Source organism: Hirundo rustica, chromosome 9 (genome assembly GCF_015227805.2).
Source record: "Hirundo rustica isolate bHirRus1 chromosome 9, bHirRus1.pri.v3, whole genome shotgun sequence".
Taxonomy (NCBI): domain Eukaryota; kingdom Metazoa; phylum Chordata; class Aves; order Passeriformes; family Hirundinidae; genus Hirundo; species Hirundo rustica.
This window is the reverse complement of record NC_053458.1, coordinates 10655437-10667765: the sequence shown is the minus strand read 5'-3', so window position 1 is coordinate 10667765 and position 12329 is coordinate 10655437. Positions and strand designations below refer to the sequence as shown.

At 48.2% G+C, this 12329-nt stretch overlaps 1 protein-coding gene across 8 annotated transcripts in view; it reads left to right on the top strand.

Annotated features, from left to right (window-relative positions):
* PTPRF (protein tyrosine phosphatase receptor type F) overlaps positions 1 to 12329 on the top strand; it is a 375361-nt gene that overhangs the window by 325240 nt on the left and 37792 nt on the right. For 5 of the 8 annotated variants that reach the window (XM_058421775.1, XM_040073022.1, XM_040073025.2 and 2 more), the window contains 5 exons: positions 775 to 1353; positions 1981 to 2078; positions 7334 to 7587; positions 8285 to 8375; positions 11326 to 11538. In XM_058421775.1, coding sequence (XP_058277758.1) covers positions 775 to 1353; positions 1981 to 2078; positions 7334 to 7587; positions 8285 to 8375; positions 11326 to 11538 — 1235 coding nt within the window. The remainder of the gene's footprint in view (positions 1 to 774; positions 1354 to 1980; positions 2079 to 7333; positions 7588 to 8284; positions 8376 to 11325; positions 11539 to 12329) is intronic. The other 3 variants (XM_058421778.1, XM_058421777.1, XM_040073029.2) reach the window with 1 other exon arrangement.

The following is a 12329-nucleotide window of genomic DNA, read 5'->3' as shown; positions in this document are numbered from 1 at the left end:
AGTTGATTTGTTTACAAATCTGAGCTGATGTGAAGGCGCATCCTTTTTTTAACTGAAGGAGATCGAGGTATTAAGCCATCAATTTAAAGCCATCAGTTCCTATCCAGTGACGGCAACACCCCTTGACTTGTGCAGCATAAGCAAAAATCCCGTGGAACGCTTGTGTTCACCTCTCCCATCGACACTGACATCACGAATCTGCTTCTCAACTAAACCAAAATATATTCTGATGGCAAACAGCCCACCCAGCTCTGCTCGCTGCCTCTGCAGATGGTAAAACTGCAAGGTTTCAGGATGAAATTTGTCTGCCTCCAGACAGACCAGGGTGCTGGAATCGGGCTTCGGGGTGTCTGTTGTGTTACAGTGCGTCAGGGCCAGCATGGCCTGGTGCTGTGCACTGGCTGGAGTGTCGGAAGACCGCTGATTGGGAGGACGGGATTCAGATCTTCTCTTGAGATAAATATGATGCTTTGAGGTACTTGAACATTTCCTGTAAAAGGGGATGAATTTTGGGGCTGGATGTGGCAGAATTTATTTCCGGTTTAAATGGCCGCACGTGGGAAAATGGCAACCAAGAGCTGGCTGGCTCCAGCTTCCCTCGCCACCGGATTAGGGTCGGTCTGGCTCTATCCCTGTGAATTGTCTGTCATCCTCTTCACCCTGTTGTCTGAACTTTCCCACTTTCCTCAATCCTCACGGACTGAGCAGCACGGAAGCGGTCCTTCCTTCCCCTCCTCCCAGGCTATAGATGGTCATTGTGTGTTTATGTTGCAGTCCCGGGGAAGCCCACCATGATGATTAGCACGACAGCCATGAACACAGCCCTCATCCAGTGGCACCCACCCAAGGAGATGGTAGGGGAGCTGCTGGGTTACCGGCTGCAGTACAGACGTCTGGATGAGGAAAAAATGAACACAATAGACTTCGGGAAGAGAGACCATCACTACACAGTGACTAACCTGCACAAGGGGGCCACGTACCTCTTCAAATTGTCTGCCAAGAACAGAGCTGGCCCGGGAGAGGAGTTTGAGAAGGAGATCACAACTGCCGAAGATGTGCCAAGCGGTTTCCCGCAGAACCTGCGCGTGGTGGGTCTCACCACTTCCACCACGGAAGTTGCGTGGGAGCCCCCGGTCTTGGCAGAAAGGAACGGCAGGATCGTCAACTACACAGTGGTATACAGGGACATAAATAGCCAGCAGGACCTGGTTAACATCACCAAGGACACAAGTATCACCTTGACAAATTTGAAACCTGATACCACTTATGACATCAAAGTGAGGGCCCGCACCAATAAGGGGGCTGGGCCACTCAGCCCCAGCATCCAGTCCCGCACCATGCCTGTAGAGCAAGGTAAGTGCCCCTCTAACAAACCCTAACAGGAAGCTCTGCCTCCAGGACAGGCACCTTTGCATTGGTTCATGAGGCTTCGCTCTGCTCTGACTGTTGCAATCAGGTAACTGTGTGGCTCCTTAGTCTTAAACTTGTTCAGTGAGGGAAAGCTCAGCAAAGATTTTCTAAATTTGCCATTTGAGGGGGAGAGGGGTATTGGTGGTGCCTTAATTGCATCCACAGGCACACTTGGATATTTTATCTGTACATGAAAGGCTCTTGCTTGAACTGGAGCAAGTGGCTGAGTAGGATCATCGGCAGATCCAGTACCTGAATAACACTGCTGTTTGATCATGACAAAGGGCCAAGGGAGCGTGAGGGAAGTCGGGATAGAGAAAGGCTGCAGTTCAGCCTACAACTTCCTTTCTGTGATGCTAAGAAGTATAGTCAAAAAGCAGAACTCCTCTGGAGACGGTAGACTTGGTAAAAGGCTGCTGCTCTCTTCTCCTCATTTCTTACTTCTCTGCTGTAGCTGAACTCTTTGACCTCTGCTGCTGAGTTAGACAAAGAGACTTGGAGTTGAGCTGCCACCTGGCTCCCTTCCTGACTTGGCTTTACAGCGCTCAAATATCTTGTTTTTCATTTCAGTGTTTGCTAAGAACTTCCGTGTCAATGCCGTCATGAAAACGTCTGTGTTGCTGAGCTGGGAAGTGCCTGACTCCTATAAATCTGCAGTGCCTTTTAAGGTAAGGGTGGGATTTGGAGGACAGGAAGCTCCACCTGTAGCAGTGAGCAGGACAGTGGATAGCAGCATCAACTGGGTCCTATCAGTCAGGCTCACCACTGTAGCTCCATGACGGTGGTCACACAAGCTTATCCTGATGCCAGACATGGAGCTGAGGTGTGAAAAGTTACAAATTTGATTTAATCACAAGAAATTAGCAGGACAAAGTGGGCTGAAAACTGGCAAGTGAATAAAACAAAGAATAACTCCTCTGCACAGTATGTCCTGTCTCAGACATCCATATCACCTTCATGAGTTACTTCAGAGCATCAGGGCAGATGCATAACCTCAGGGAGTGAAGGGAAGAAGCATCATCAAACTTCCTGAAGGTCTTGCAGGTGCAAAACGTGTCAGTACAGAGGGAGCTCTGTAGGAATGCTGCTCTCTTTTCACCAGTACAGTTCTGGATGAGGTGTCATCCAGCAGGCTGCAGACAACACTGACAACCCTGACTTCCTGCTCCTGTCTGACCCCCAGTACTTGTCACTTCTGTGGGTAAAAGACTGGAGTGTGGAGATTTCAGTGCAGTTTCTCTCCATTAAAAAACAAGACCAGCATGTCGCATCACTGAAGATAATCTTCCCAGTCTTAGCACCAATCTGCTGCCTCTGCAAAGGTGCCGAGGTGAAAGCAGTGTGACTTTTCTTTCTCCTCTCGTGAGCTCCGTGCCCTGCTGTGCCTAAAGTGCAAATACAAGGGCTGCATGAACTGTGGGGGATCCATGGCCAAGGGAATGAGGGGAAATCTTGAACTGCATCCACATCAAAGTGTGTGAGCACCTCCCCTTCCTTGTTACTAACTCTCCTTGTTTAAACCCTGAAGCTGAATTACCTTGATCAATAGCAGGCACTTGTTAACATACAGTTTAGCTGAAGCAGACAAGGCTTTTGTGAAGACCTTGTGGTATTCAAAGCTCTCCCAGATGTAGGGCGCATTAGGATCAGCGTTCGGATATCTGGCTGCGAGGAACTTCACAGAGCCCTGTTACTTGGCTCTCTGCTGCAGAAGCAGGTTGCTTCGTTTTGCCTTGTCTTGTGGCCCAAAGCGCTCAGTGCTGGAAAGGGGCGGTGTGACCCTTGGAGCATTACTGCCACACGGGGCTGGTGGAGTGGTTGGAGGTAGCCAGGGGCCAGGGATGTAGTGCTGATGCCCCGTCTGTCTCCTCTCCTAGCTGCATACTGTGATTGCCATCCCAGGGTGACTCGGGGTCTGCCCCTGCTGCGGGTTAACCCTCAGCTGGCATGGGAGATTGCATTAGCCATTTGCTAACTTCAGAGCAGTCATGCAACCCAGAGTGTTAGGATATTTCTGTAATAGCGCCTTCTTTTTGTTAATATTCCTGGACTTGCAGGCACACGTGAGTCAAGGCCAGGAGTTTAAGAGGGTCAGCTCTAACTCGTTGATTGTGCCGAGCTGAAAGAAATCCTTAACCTTCAGGATTTTGTGTTTTTATAAACAAGGTTCATCTCTCTCCTCTAACTCAGGCACATGGGATGCTGAGGCCAGAGTCTAATACTGTAACTAGCATAGCAGATAAATCTCCATGGGAACAATTAGTATTATCTACACTTGATAAACAGTCTCATGCTAAATCTATGTCCCAAAGGGTGTCATATTCTACTTTAACAGATTTAATTAAAGTAGATATTGTTCCGACAATGAATAGTGAGGCACAGGCAGGACTGGTGCTTTTTTCTATTAGAGAATGAACTGAGACCTTAAGATTTTTCATTGCTGCCAAATCAATGATAAAGTTTTGAGATCTCTTTGGGGAATTTTCACAGCTTCTTCTGGTCCAGGAGATAAATTCCTTATAAAATGTTGCCCAGCAGTTGTGTTGGAGCAGAGGCACTATTCCTTTTTTTATTCCACCTGCAGAAAGCTGTTCTGGAGCTTTCATGGAAAGTGCAAGATAGATACAACCTTCTCCTTGGGGAAAGTGCATTTTTCTGAGACATATTCTTCAGCTTAAGAGTGGGACATGGGATATATTGGTTAAAGGCAGCATTACAAGGTATTTTAGAGATGGGGAGGAGGAACAATGTCTTTTGAAAATTATAATGATACAGGTTTGGAAATAACCCCTGAGAATGCTGGGCAGTGCTTTCTCACAGTGTGTCCCGTGGAATGTAGTAATTACTCCTGCCTGCAAATACTCCAGCCTTGTCTACTTCTCCATCGAGCTGTTATCTTTCCCGGTGTTGCACACTATGTGTCTTTTCATCTTTTAGTTCAATACATTCTGTACTGCCTTGAAATCAAGCGTGAGACCTTCAGCAGTGACATTTGGACCCACCTAGCTTTTCAAATCTTTTCCTGTGAGTAGGAGCGGCACAGATGACATTTTACAGCAATCTGTGGGCTAGTCAGCGCCGTTTGGCGGTTCAGAACCCTTGGGCCGGATTTGCTGCTGACTCTGGTAGTTATCAGTGGGCCATGAGGCAATCTCTAAATAGCATTCCTGCTTGAGCTTCCAGGCATCTTCCAGCTGCACATGAATGGCTGTTTCTGAGCCCTTACATTAGTGTAAGGTTTATGTAGAGGCCTTAACTAATGGTGCATAACATTTGAGAAGACAATGTGTTGTGGCAGGTAAAGGGACGCGGAACTGCTGCAGCAGCTGTGAAAAGGAGGGACGGCAGAGAATGCTTCAGGAAAGCATTGCAAATGCCAATTTCACCGTCTTTGGATGCAAATTCCTGTGCGTAGCAATAAAAATCATCATCTGGTGTCAGCACTGAATCAGAGGCTGTGTCCTGGCCAGTTACAGTGCAGAGCAAACAGGGAAACTCTGAACTGAAATGCTTAGCATCTCTTCTGCCTCCTCTTGCTCTAGGAGAATGCTCTGTCCCCAGCACATGCTCATGTGCAGGCAGTTGGTGGGTGTCTTCCCTAGAGCACACTGAGAAGCAGTTGGTGATGCCTTTATTAAGGAAGAATTCATAATGAGGAATCTTATCCAAGAGGCAGCAGAACTCGGTGGGGTTTTCATTCTTTCAGCATAGGTTTTAATGCTGCAAGTTTGGTTTTGTTCAAATCTGTGTAAGATTTGTTCAAATCACATGTAAGAGCGGTCTGGCTGCTCCCTCAGGACACTCCCTGACTTACTGGCGTCTGGTTTATCTAGACCTGTACTATTGCAATGTCATTGGAAGGGATGGTGCTGGCCCAGACCGCAGAGCTGCTAAGATGATTGGAAGTGTAGTAGTCCTTTCATTGGTGTGCCTACTTCTGTGTCAGAGCAACTACTTATCTGATATTCCAGTGCTGCAAGAAGCATTTCTTCATTTTGATTTTTCATTCATTTTAGCACTCAGCTGATGTACATGTCTTTGGAGAAAGGGATTAAAGCCCAGGGGAAAATACCATTAAGAGGAGTCACAACAGAAAACAATTCCCTCTGGCTGTTCTACCGTGCTGCCTTTGACGGCCTTTCCTGCCTGTGGAGCAGCAGCAGGGCCTTTGTCCCTGCAAACCTGCTACTTTAGTTACTTGGTGCTTACTTTCGCAGTCCATTCCTGAAAACTGAAGCATGTCAACAAATGAGATTGATTGCATCTCTTCTCCATAGCTGCCTTTTCTGCTGCTGTGTTACCTGTTGGGAGTCTTTTCCCTACAGCAAGAAAGCTGAAGCTCTTTTCCTATCCTGACCTCCATGCAAAGTGACATGAAGAGGATTGAAGCATGCTGTGGGTATTGCTGTTTGGATAACACAAAAGCTGAGCTGCAAGTTCTAGGCCTAGCCAGGTCCTTGTGCTCCACTGTCCTTCAGATCTCTTTCCAGGACCTCTCTTCTCCTTCCAGCTCCAACACTGAACATTAGAGCAGTGCTAATCAGCTGCTCTTGTCCTAGAAAGCTGGCAGCTTTCTGTAGATTTCAGCCACCTGCTGAAAAGGGGACCTGAAGGAAAGTTTGGTCCCTCCATTGCTGCTGGTATCAGCCTGAACGATGGGCTCAACTGCTGAAAAATTATTTCAAGTAATTACTCTTCCGCAGAGCTGTCTTCTTTCTCTTTCAAGGCCGCTGTTGAAACAAGCACGTTTTACCTGTGGTCTCTGCCTGTAACACCTAGTAACTGGCGTGGTTTAGCAGGCTCCAGCTCTGCCATTGCCAGTTTTTGGCCTGCTGTGTCTCTGCAGCACTGTCAGGAATCCAGCACTCCCCTGCCGTGCTGGACAGTCACCTGGTGCAAAGAACGATGCTGATTTTTCACAGCTGGGACACAACCTATGGCCTCTCTAGCTGCCTACACCCCATTTGTCTCTGTCTCTGGGAACTGCCTGAGTTTTTTCCTTTGCAGAGGCAGCACCCAGGGTTTTGGGATCAGGAGTTGTTCCAGCAGGATCCAGGATCAAGGTTCCCAGGGCAGATGGGCTGTTGGGTGCAGCTAATCCAGCAAGTGCCCATGGCTGCTGTGCCTGGGGGGAGGTGGGGCTCCTGCATATCTGCAACAGGGCATTGAGAAGTGTTGTTAGCTGAGGGGTCCACGGGGAGAAGCTGTGCCTGGGGGCTGCCCCCAGCAGCCCTGCCCTGCCCACAGCCCCTCGCTGCAGGCACAGCAGAGAAAAGCAGCTCCGACCTCCTGCCCACGGCTGTGTGGCGCCAGCATCTGTTGTCATGACGACGGGGTGTCACATCTGCAGAGCCACCATCCTGGGTACCAATTTGTGAGCCCTGTGCCGGATTTGTCAGATCATTGGTGGGGCGTGTAACCCCCTGGTCACTTTGCTGGGAGGGGGATGATCCGCATTAAGCATCCAACCAGGCGTCAGCTGGTAGACATGGGAGTGACACCAATTTAAAGCAGGCAGGATTGCACACCAGAAGCCTATTGCGTGTTGTAGCCTCATGAGACGAGACACAAAGACCCATTCACTTCCATGTGGGGGCAAAGCGCAGCCATCTGGATTCCTCCCCCAAGTAGGTGCTGAAAAGCAGTGCATGTGGCACCACCCGCCTCACTGCTGGCCCTGGCCACCCCGGCTGAGATGACCCCTCTGTGCTCCATCACTGCGGGGCACCGGGAGCACAGCTCAACCTCTGCTGGGGGTTGCTCTTCTTTAGCTAAAGATTTGTGGCTGTTTACAAAGCATACAGTAGCCAAACCACCTGAGAGAGGGCCCAGAGCCAAACTGTCATCTCGAGCGCTGCTATTTTCAGTGTGAGTTTGCAGCAGCAGCTGTCAGCTGCGTGAACGTGTCCTTTTCCCTTTTCAGATTCTGTACAATAGCCAGAGTGTGGAGGTGGACGGCCACTCGATGAAGAAACTCATAAGTGACCTCCAGCCGGACACGGACTATTCCTTTGTGCTGATGAACCGTGGGAGCAGTGCAGGGGGGCTCCAGCACCTCGTCTCAATCCGCACTGCTCCTGATGTCTTGCAAAGCAAACCCATCGCCACAAACAAGTACATACAGGAGGGAAAATTCACGCTAACCCTTCCCAAAGTGCAGACCACTGTGCCCGTTCGGTAGGTGCCGTGTCTGGGTGGAGAAGGCAGGATGGGGGCTAGGGGTGGGGAGAGAAAGGCAGGGCAGACCTCTGCCAACATGTGGATTTTGTAACCCAGGAGTGAATTTCCAAGCAGGCTGTGGTACAGAGGCAGGCATTTACCCATAACATAGGATCACACGGTCTTGGCTCTTTCTGAGCAAATATTGATGTGTAATAAAATTAAGACAATTCTCTGACAGTTTGCCCTCACCCTCGTGGGTATACTCCAGATGCTACCAGCAAAAATAGTTGAGGATCAGGAGGGACTTTCTCTGACACTGTATAATATCCTTTAAATAAATAATGCCTAAAGCCTCAAGGAGATTAAAAAAGCGAGTTTATGGAAGTCTTATTCGTTACTGTGGTATCCTTGTGCTGAAGCACAATTTCCCCAGGGTTCTTGCTACAATCCGATTATATAAATGTCCTTCTCACAGCTCCTACACCACCCTCTGGAACCCAGTCTGTAGATCTTCATTATCCTAATGAGTGCTAATGGCAGTATTCTCTTCTCTGGTGCAGCTGCAAACCAGCTTTTTCCTTACTGAGCCCTTTTTTCTGCTTAAAGGGCAGGGAAAGGAGTAGGTCATTCTTGAGCCATATGGCACAAATTATTTGGTGACCTGCCAGAGAGATGGCTCAGGGTCCAGTGCTTACACTGCCTTCCTTCCCAGGTGGTACTACATCGTGGTTGTGCCAGCAGACCAGAGCACCAGCACCCTGACTGCTCGGTGGCGGACGCCTGATGAGATGGAGCTGGACCAGGTAGGAACCTGTAGCAGCTGCCGTGATGGAAGTGATTCCCAAGCAGCCCAGCACACTTTGCCCAGGCCTCCTGGCAGCAGCATGGATGCAGCAACACAAGTGCAAGCTGCACATTGGAGATGGGGGCTGTGGGATGGGTGTCCGCTCAGCCTTTATCCATGACACCATGTAGGAAGGAGGCTGGAGTCAAGCTAAGGAGGAGCCACCTCCCAGAATGTGCCCCCTTAGGTGACCACACTTGAGTGTCTCTGAGCTGTGGCCAGGACAGATCCTGGTACAGATAAGACAGTCCTTGCAGCCTTTTCCAGATGAAATGACCAAGCTTATGCTGAAAACAAGCTAGGAGAGAAAATTACTGGTTTCATTTTATTAAGCTTTTTTGTAGGAGGCTTTTCCCTCTCTGGACAGTACCTAAGCCTGCAGTGTAGATAAAGAGTTCATTCTTGTATCTAACAAAACCTTCAAAGCTCCCTTCACACCTGCTTGTTAAAGGCTTTGAGCATTCACCAGCCATTACCCCAAGATGCAGCTTTGTCCTGTGCCTGAAGTGCTCTGACACACGAACACGTGCAGGTGTCAGGAGACTCCCACACAAGGGCTTTGTGGGCTCTTTCTTCCCCGCATACCACCACCCCCAAAGCGTAAAGGAAAAATTCCAAGAATTCACACACAGAAAGATCCATTAAGAGAACAAAGCTGCAAGCTTGAAGCACTCAGAAATGGCAAACGGTTAGAAGCTGTAAGTCAGCTCTTGGCTTTATTTACACCATCACACAGTCATTTTTGTGAGGTTCCAGCTCCACAGCGTGTATTTGCGGTTCTGTTCTGCAAATGAAGCACAGCTGTGTGATGGAGAACCTTCACTCACAGGTCTCCTGCATATTTTCATTGCAGAAGTTTTCCAGCATCACAGATGTCACTAGAAAAAGAAGACCATCATGAGGAAGGTTGATTTGGTTTTCAGCTTTAGATGGTTGAAAGTTATCGAAAGAACTAGTTTCTGTCTCTGTCTCATCCACCCTCAGGCAAATGATTTAAGACAAAATTTTCATTAGCAGCCAGTATCTTGCATATTGTGATTTTTTTTGAGTGCTCTGTTTGAAATCCTGGAGCTCTCATTTGCAAAGCCTAAGTCTCCCCAGCTGCAGAGAAAGTCAATAGGAGCTGGATACAGTCAGTGCTATAAAGAAAATACTGAATTTTCTTGAAAAAAAACCCATGCTGCTGGTCTTTTCAATTTGACATTCAAATTTATTGGACATTTTTTTACGTTAATGTTAATGGTGTTTCTGTTCTCCATTTGTAAATTTGGGATAATCACTTTTATCTTGACTCATATGGGTGTTTGGAAGATAAGATCATTAATGTTTGTGAAGTGCTTGTAATACTATAGTGATCAGCACCGTAGAAAAGCCCATGAGGAAATTATTAATTTTGTCCTCAGAGCTGGATTTGAATAGTAGGCAAAATAAACAAGGCCTCAGGCTGCATAATGCAAAGAAGAAAACAAAATGTGGAGTATCTGTCTTTGATTAAACAGTGTCTGTCCTGTGTATTGAACAAAGCAGAGGACTTAGAGAAAAGATCGTCTGTGACTCTGCAGTCAAGGGTGCAGCAGAGTGCTCGTACATAAGACAGCTGAATTAGTTTTGCACAGGCAATATTATTTTTCTGATTTTTCAGAATCTGAACTTTGCAGGCCTAGCAGTTTTCTGATGCAGTCTTTAGCTATGTATTACATTTATAAGTGGCAGAAGCCTCCAGCAACCTTAACCACAACTGGAGCCCTGTGGTTTTGTATACAGGCACATAGAGCTGCACTTTCTGCCCCAGAGAGCTCAGCTGCAGTCTCAGGCAGATGCAAGAGATGGGTGTAAGAAGCAAACTCCACACTCCAAAAACGAGCTTTCCGCTTTTCCCCCTTGGAAACAGTGACATTTGTGAAACTAAGTTTTCTCCAACCTCTTTTTTTTTTTTTTTTTTTTTTTCCTGGTGATAGTATAATGACAGGGTATAGTTTTCCTAAATTGCTTCTATGTGAGTACTGATAAGAGGGCAAGGATGGACTGTCAAGGGGAAAGAGTGGGAGGTTTCTTACCCAGCTTCTCCTCCTCAGGGGGAGCAGGCCCAGCTCAGCAGTGTGACTTTGTGTGTACATCACTGTTCCCAGCCCTCTGATGTTCCCCGTCTGCCCTGACAATGTTGCATTGATACATTTCTGTGTGAAATGTATTTCACCCCTCCTTCTTTATTTTGAATTAGAATTTCTCTTCCAAACTTGATGTTCATTTTTATTCATTGGAAAAAAAGATCTTTAAACATTTGAGAGTCATTCTTAGCAGTGCAATTGTATTTTTGTGCATTATGTCCTTTTTCATGAGTTTGTGACTAGGAAATTTGCCATTTTTACTCTGAACATTCCATGAAATCTGTTACCATTCTCTGTGGTTTAAACAAAGTCAGCCTGCAACACAGCAGCAGGTGAGATACAGAAGCACTGACAGAAGGGAAAGAGACACAGCAAATGTCACTTTTTTCCTAAACATCGGCATCAGCTGTAATTCACTTCCAGTGTCCATAGAGAGTGTGAGTTGCTTCCAGACCAGTAATTAGGCCACAGAACATGGCTTGCTTCCCTCACAGCCCATTGGGATACATAACTCAGGGGGACAGCCACAGCCAGGCTGTCTCAGCCCTGACATTTATTTGCCATGTCACCTTCCCAGGACTCAGGACGTTGAGATCCTAGTGGAGGTTCTTGCAGCGAGGTTCTGCAGAGGGATACCCCAGCAGTGCCTAAATGAATAACACTTGCCTCTGGTTCCTTAGTACCACCAGATACAAATCAAAGCCAGTTATCTCCTCCTCCCTTCCCTCCACTCCTGCCAAGTGCTGCAGCCAGTAAGGTGACAGCGTGAGGCTGTACTGATGGCACCTCGTTTGTCCCCAGCTGCTGGAGGCCATAAGCCAAGGGAGCCAGAGCAGGCGGCAGCGACGCCAGGCAGACAGACTCAAGCCCTACATTGCTGCTCAAGTGGATGTGCTGCCTGAGACCTTCACCCTGGGGGACGAGAAGAACTACAAAGGTTTCTACAACAAGCCTCTGTCTCAAGACCTGAGCTATCGCTGCTTCGTGCTGGCCTCGCTGGAGGATGGGGACACGGTAAGGACCTCCTGTGGGGGGCACAGCCTGTCCTAGCAGAGCTGAGCTGGGCTCAGTGCAGGCAGGGTGAGCAATCGCTGCAAGGCAGCATGACAGAGTTTTCTGTGCAGGGAGGAGGAAGGCTGCATCGCTGGCCTGAACAAGCTGAGGCAGCTGTGGGAATTGACTTGATAAATGGTGTTTTTCGAGGGAAATGGCACCGTGTGTTCCACATAACAGATGAGCGTGGAGGACAGTGTCAACACACACGTTCTGCACAAGCTCAGTTGTGGTTTGCTGGGCTGTGCTCAGAGCAGAGCTTGGCACGTGGCTGGGATGGGCTCTCATTCCGCTTTGGTTCAAGTAATGTCTGTAGAAAACAGTCTGTGAAATCCTACCCTGCACAGTGACTGCTGAGACTCTGCAGTGAACAGGATGTTTCCCCTGCAAACCTCACAGACGCTTCTCTAAATTCTCAGAATTTCACTTGGAGATGACATCTGGAGAAGCAAACCTGTCCCCCATCGCAGTGGATTTTTGGCAGGGCGAAGGTGCACACTTCCCTGCTGTGTGGGGATTCCTGCTCCTGCATGGCTCCCTGCTAGAAGTCAGCAGCACACAGGGCCTGGGCATGGGAGAGGCTGATGCAATAAGCAAGGAGCAGCACAGCAGGACGTGGGCATCAATGTCCAGCTGTAAACACAGGGCAGGAGTGGTGGCAGTAGTAGCAGCGGCCAGTGTGTAAATAATGGAAATAATAGAGATGCGCCAAATCCTTTGGTTGGATTCCAGGCTGTAGCTGCCTTCCTCAG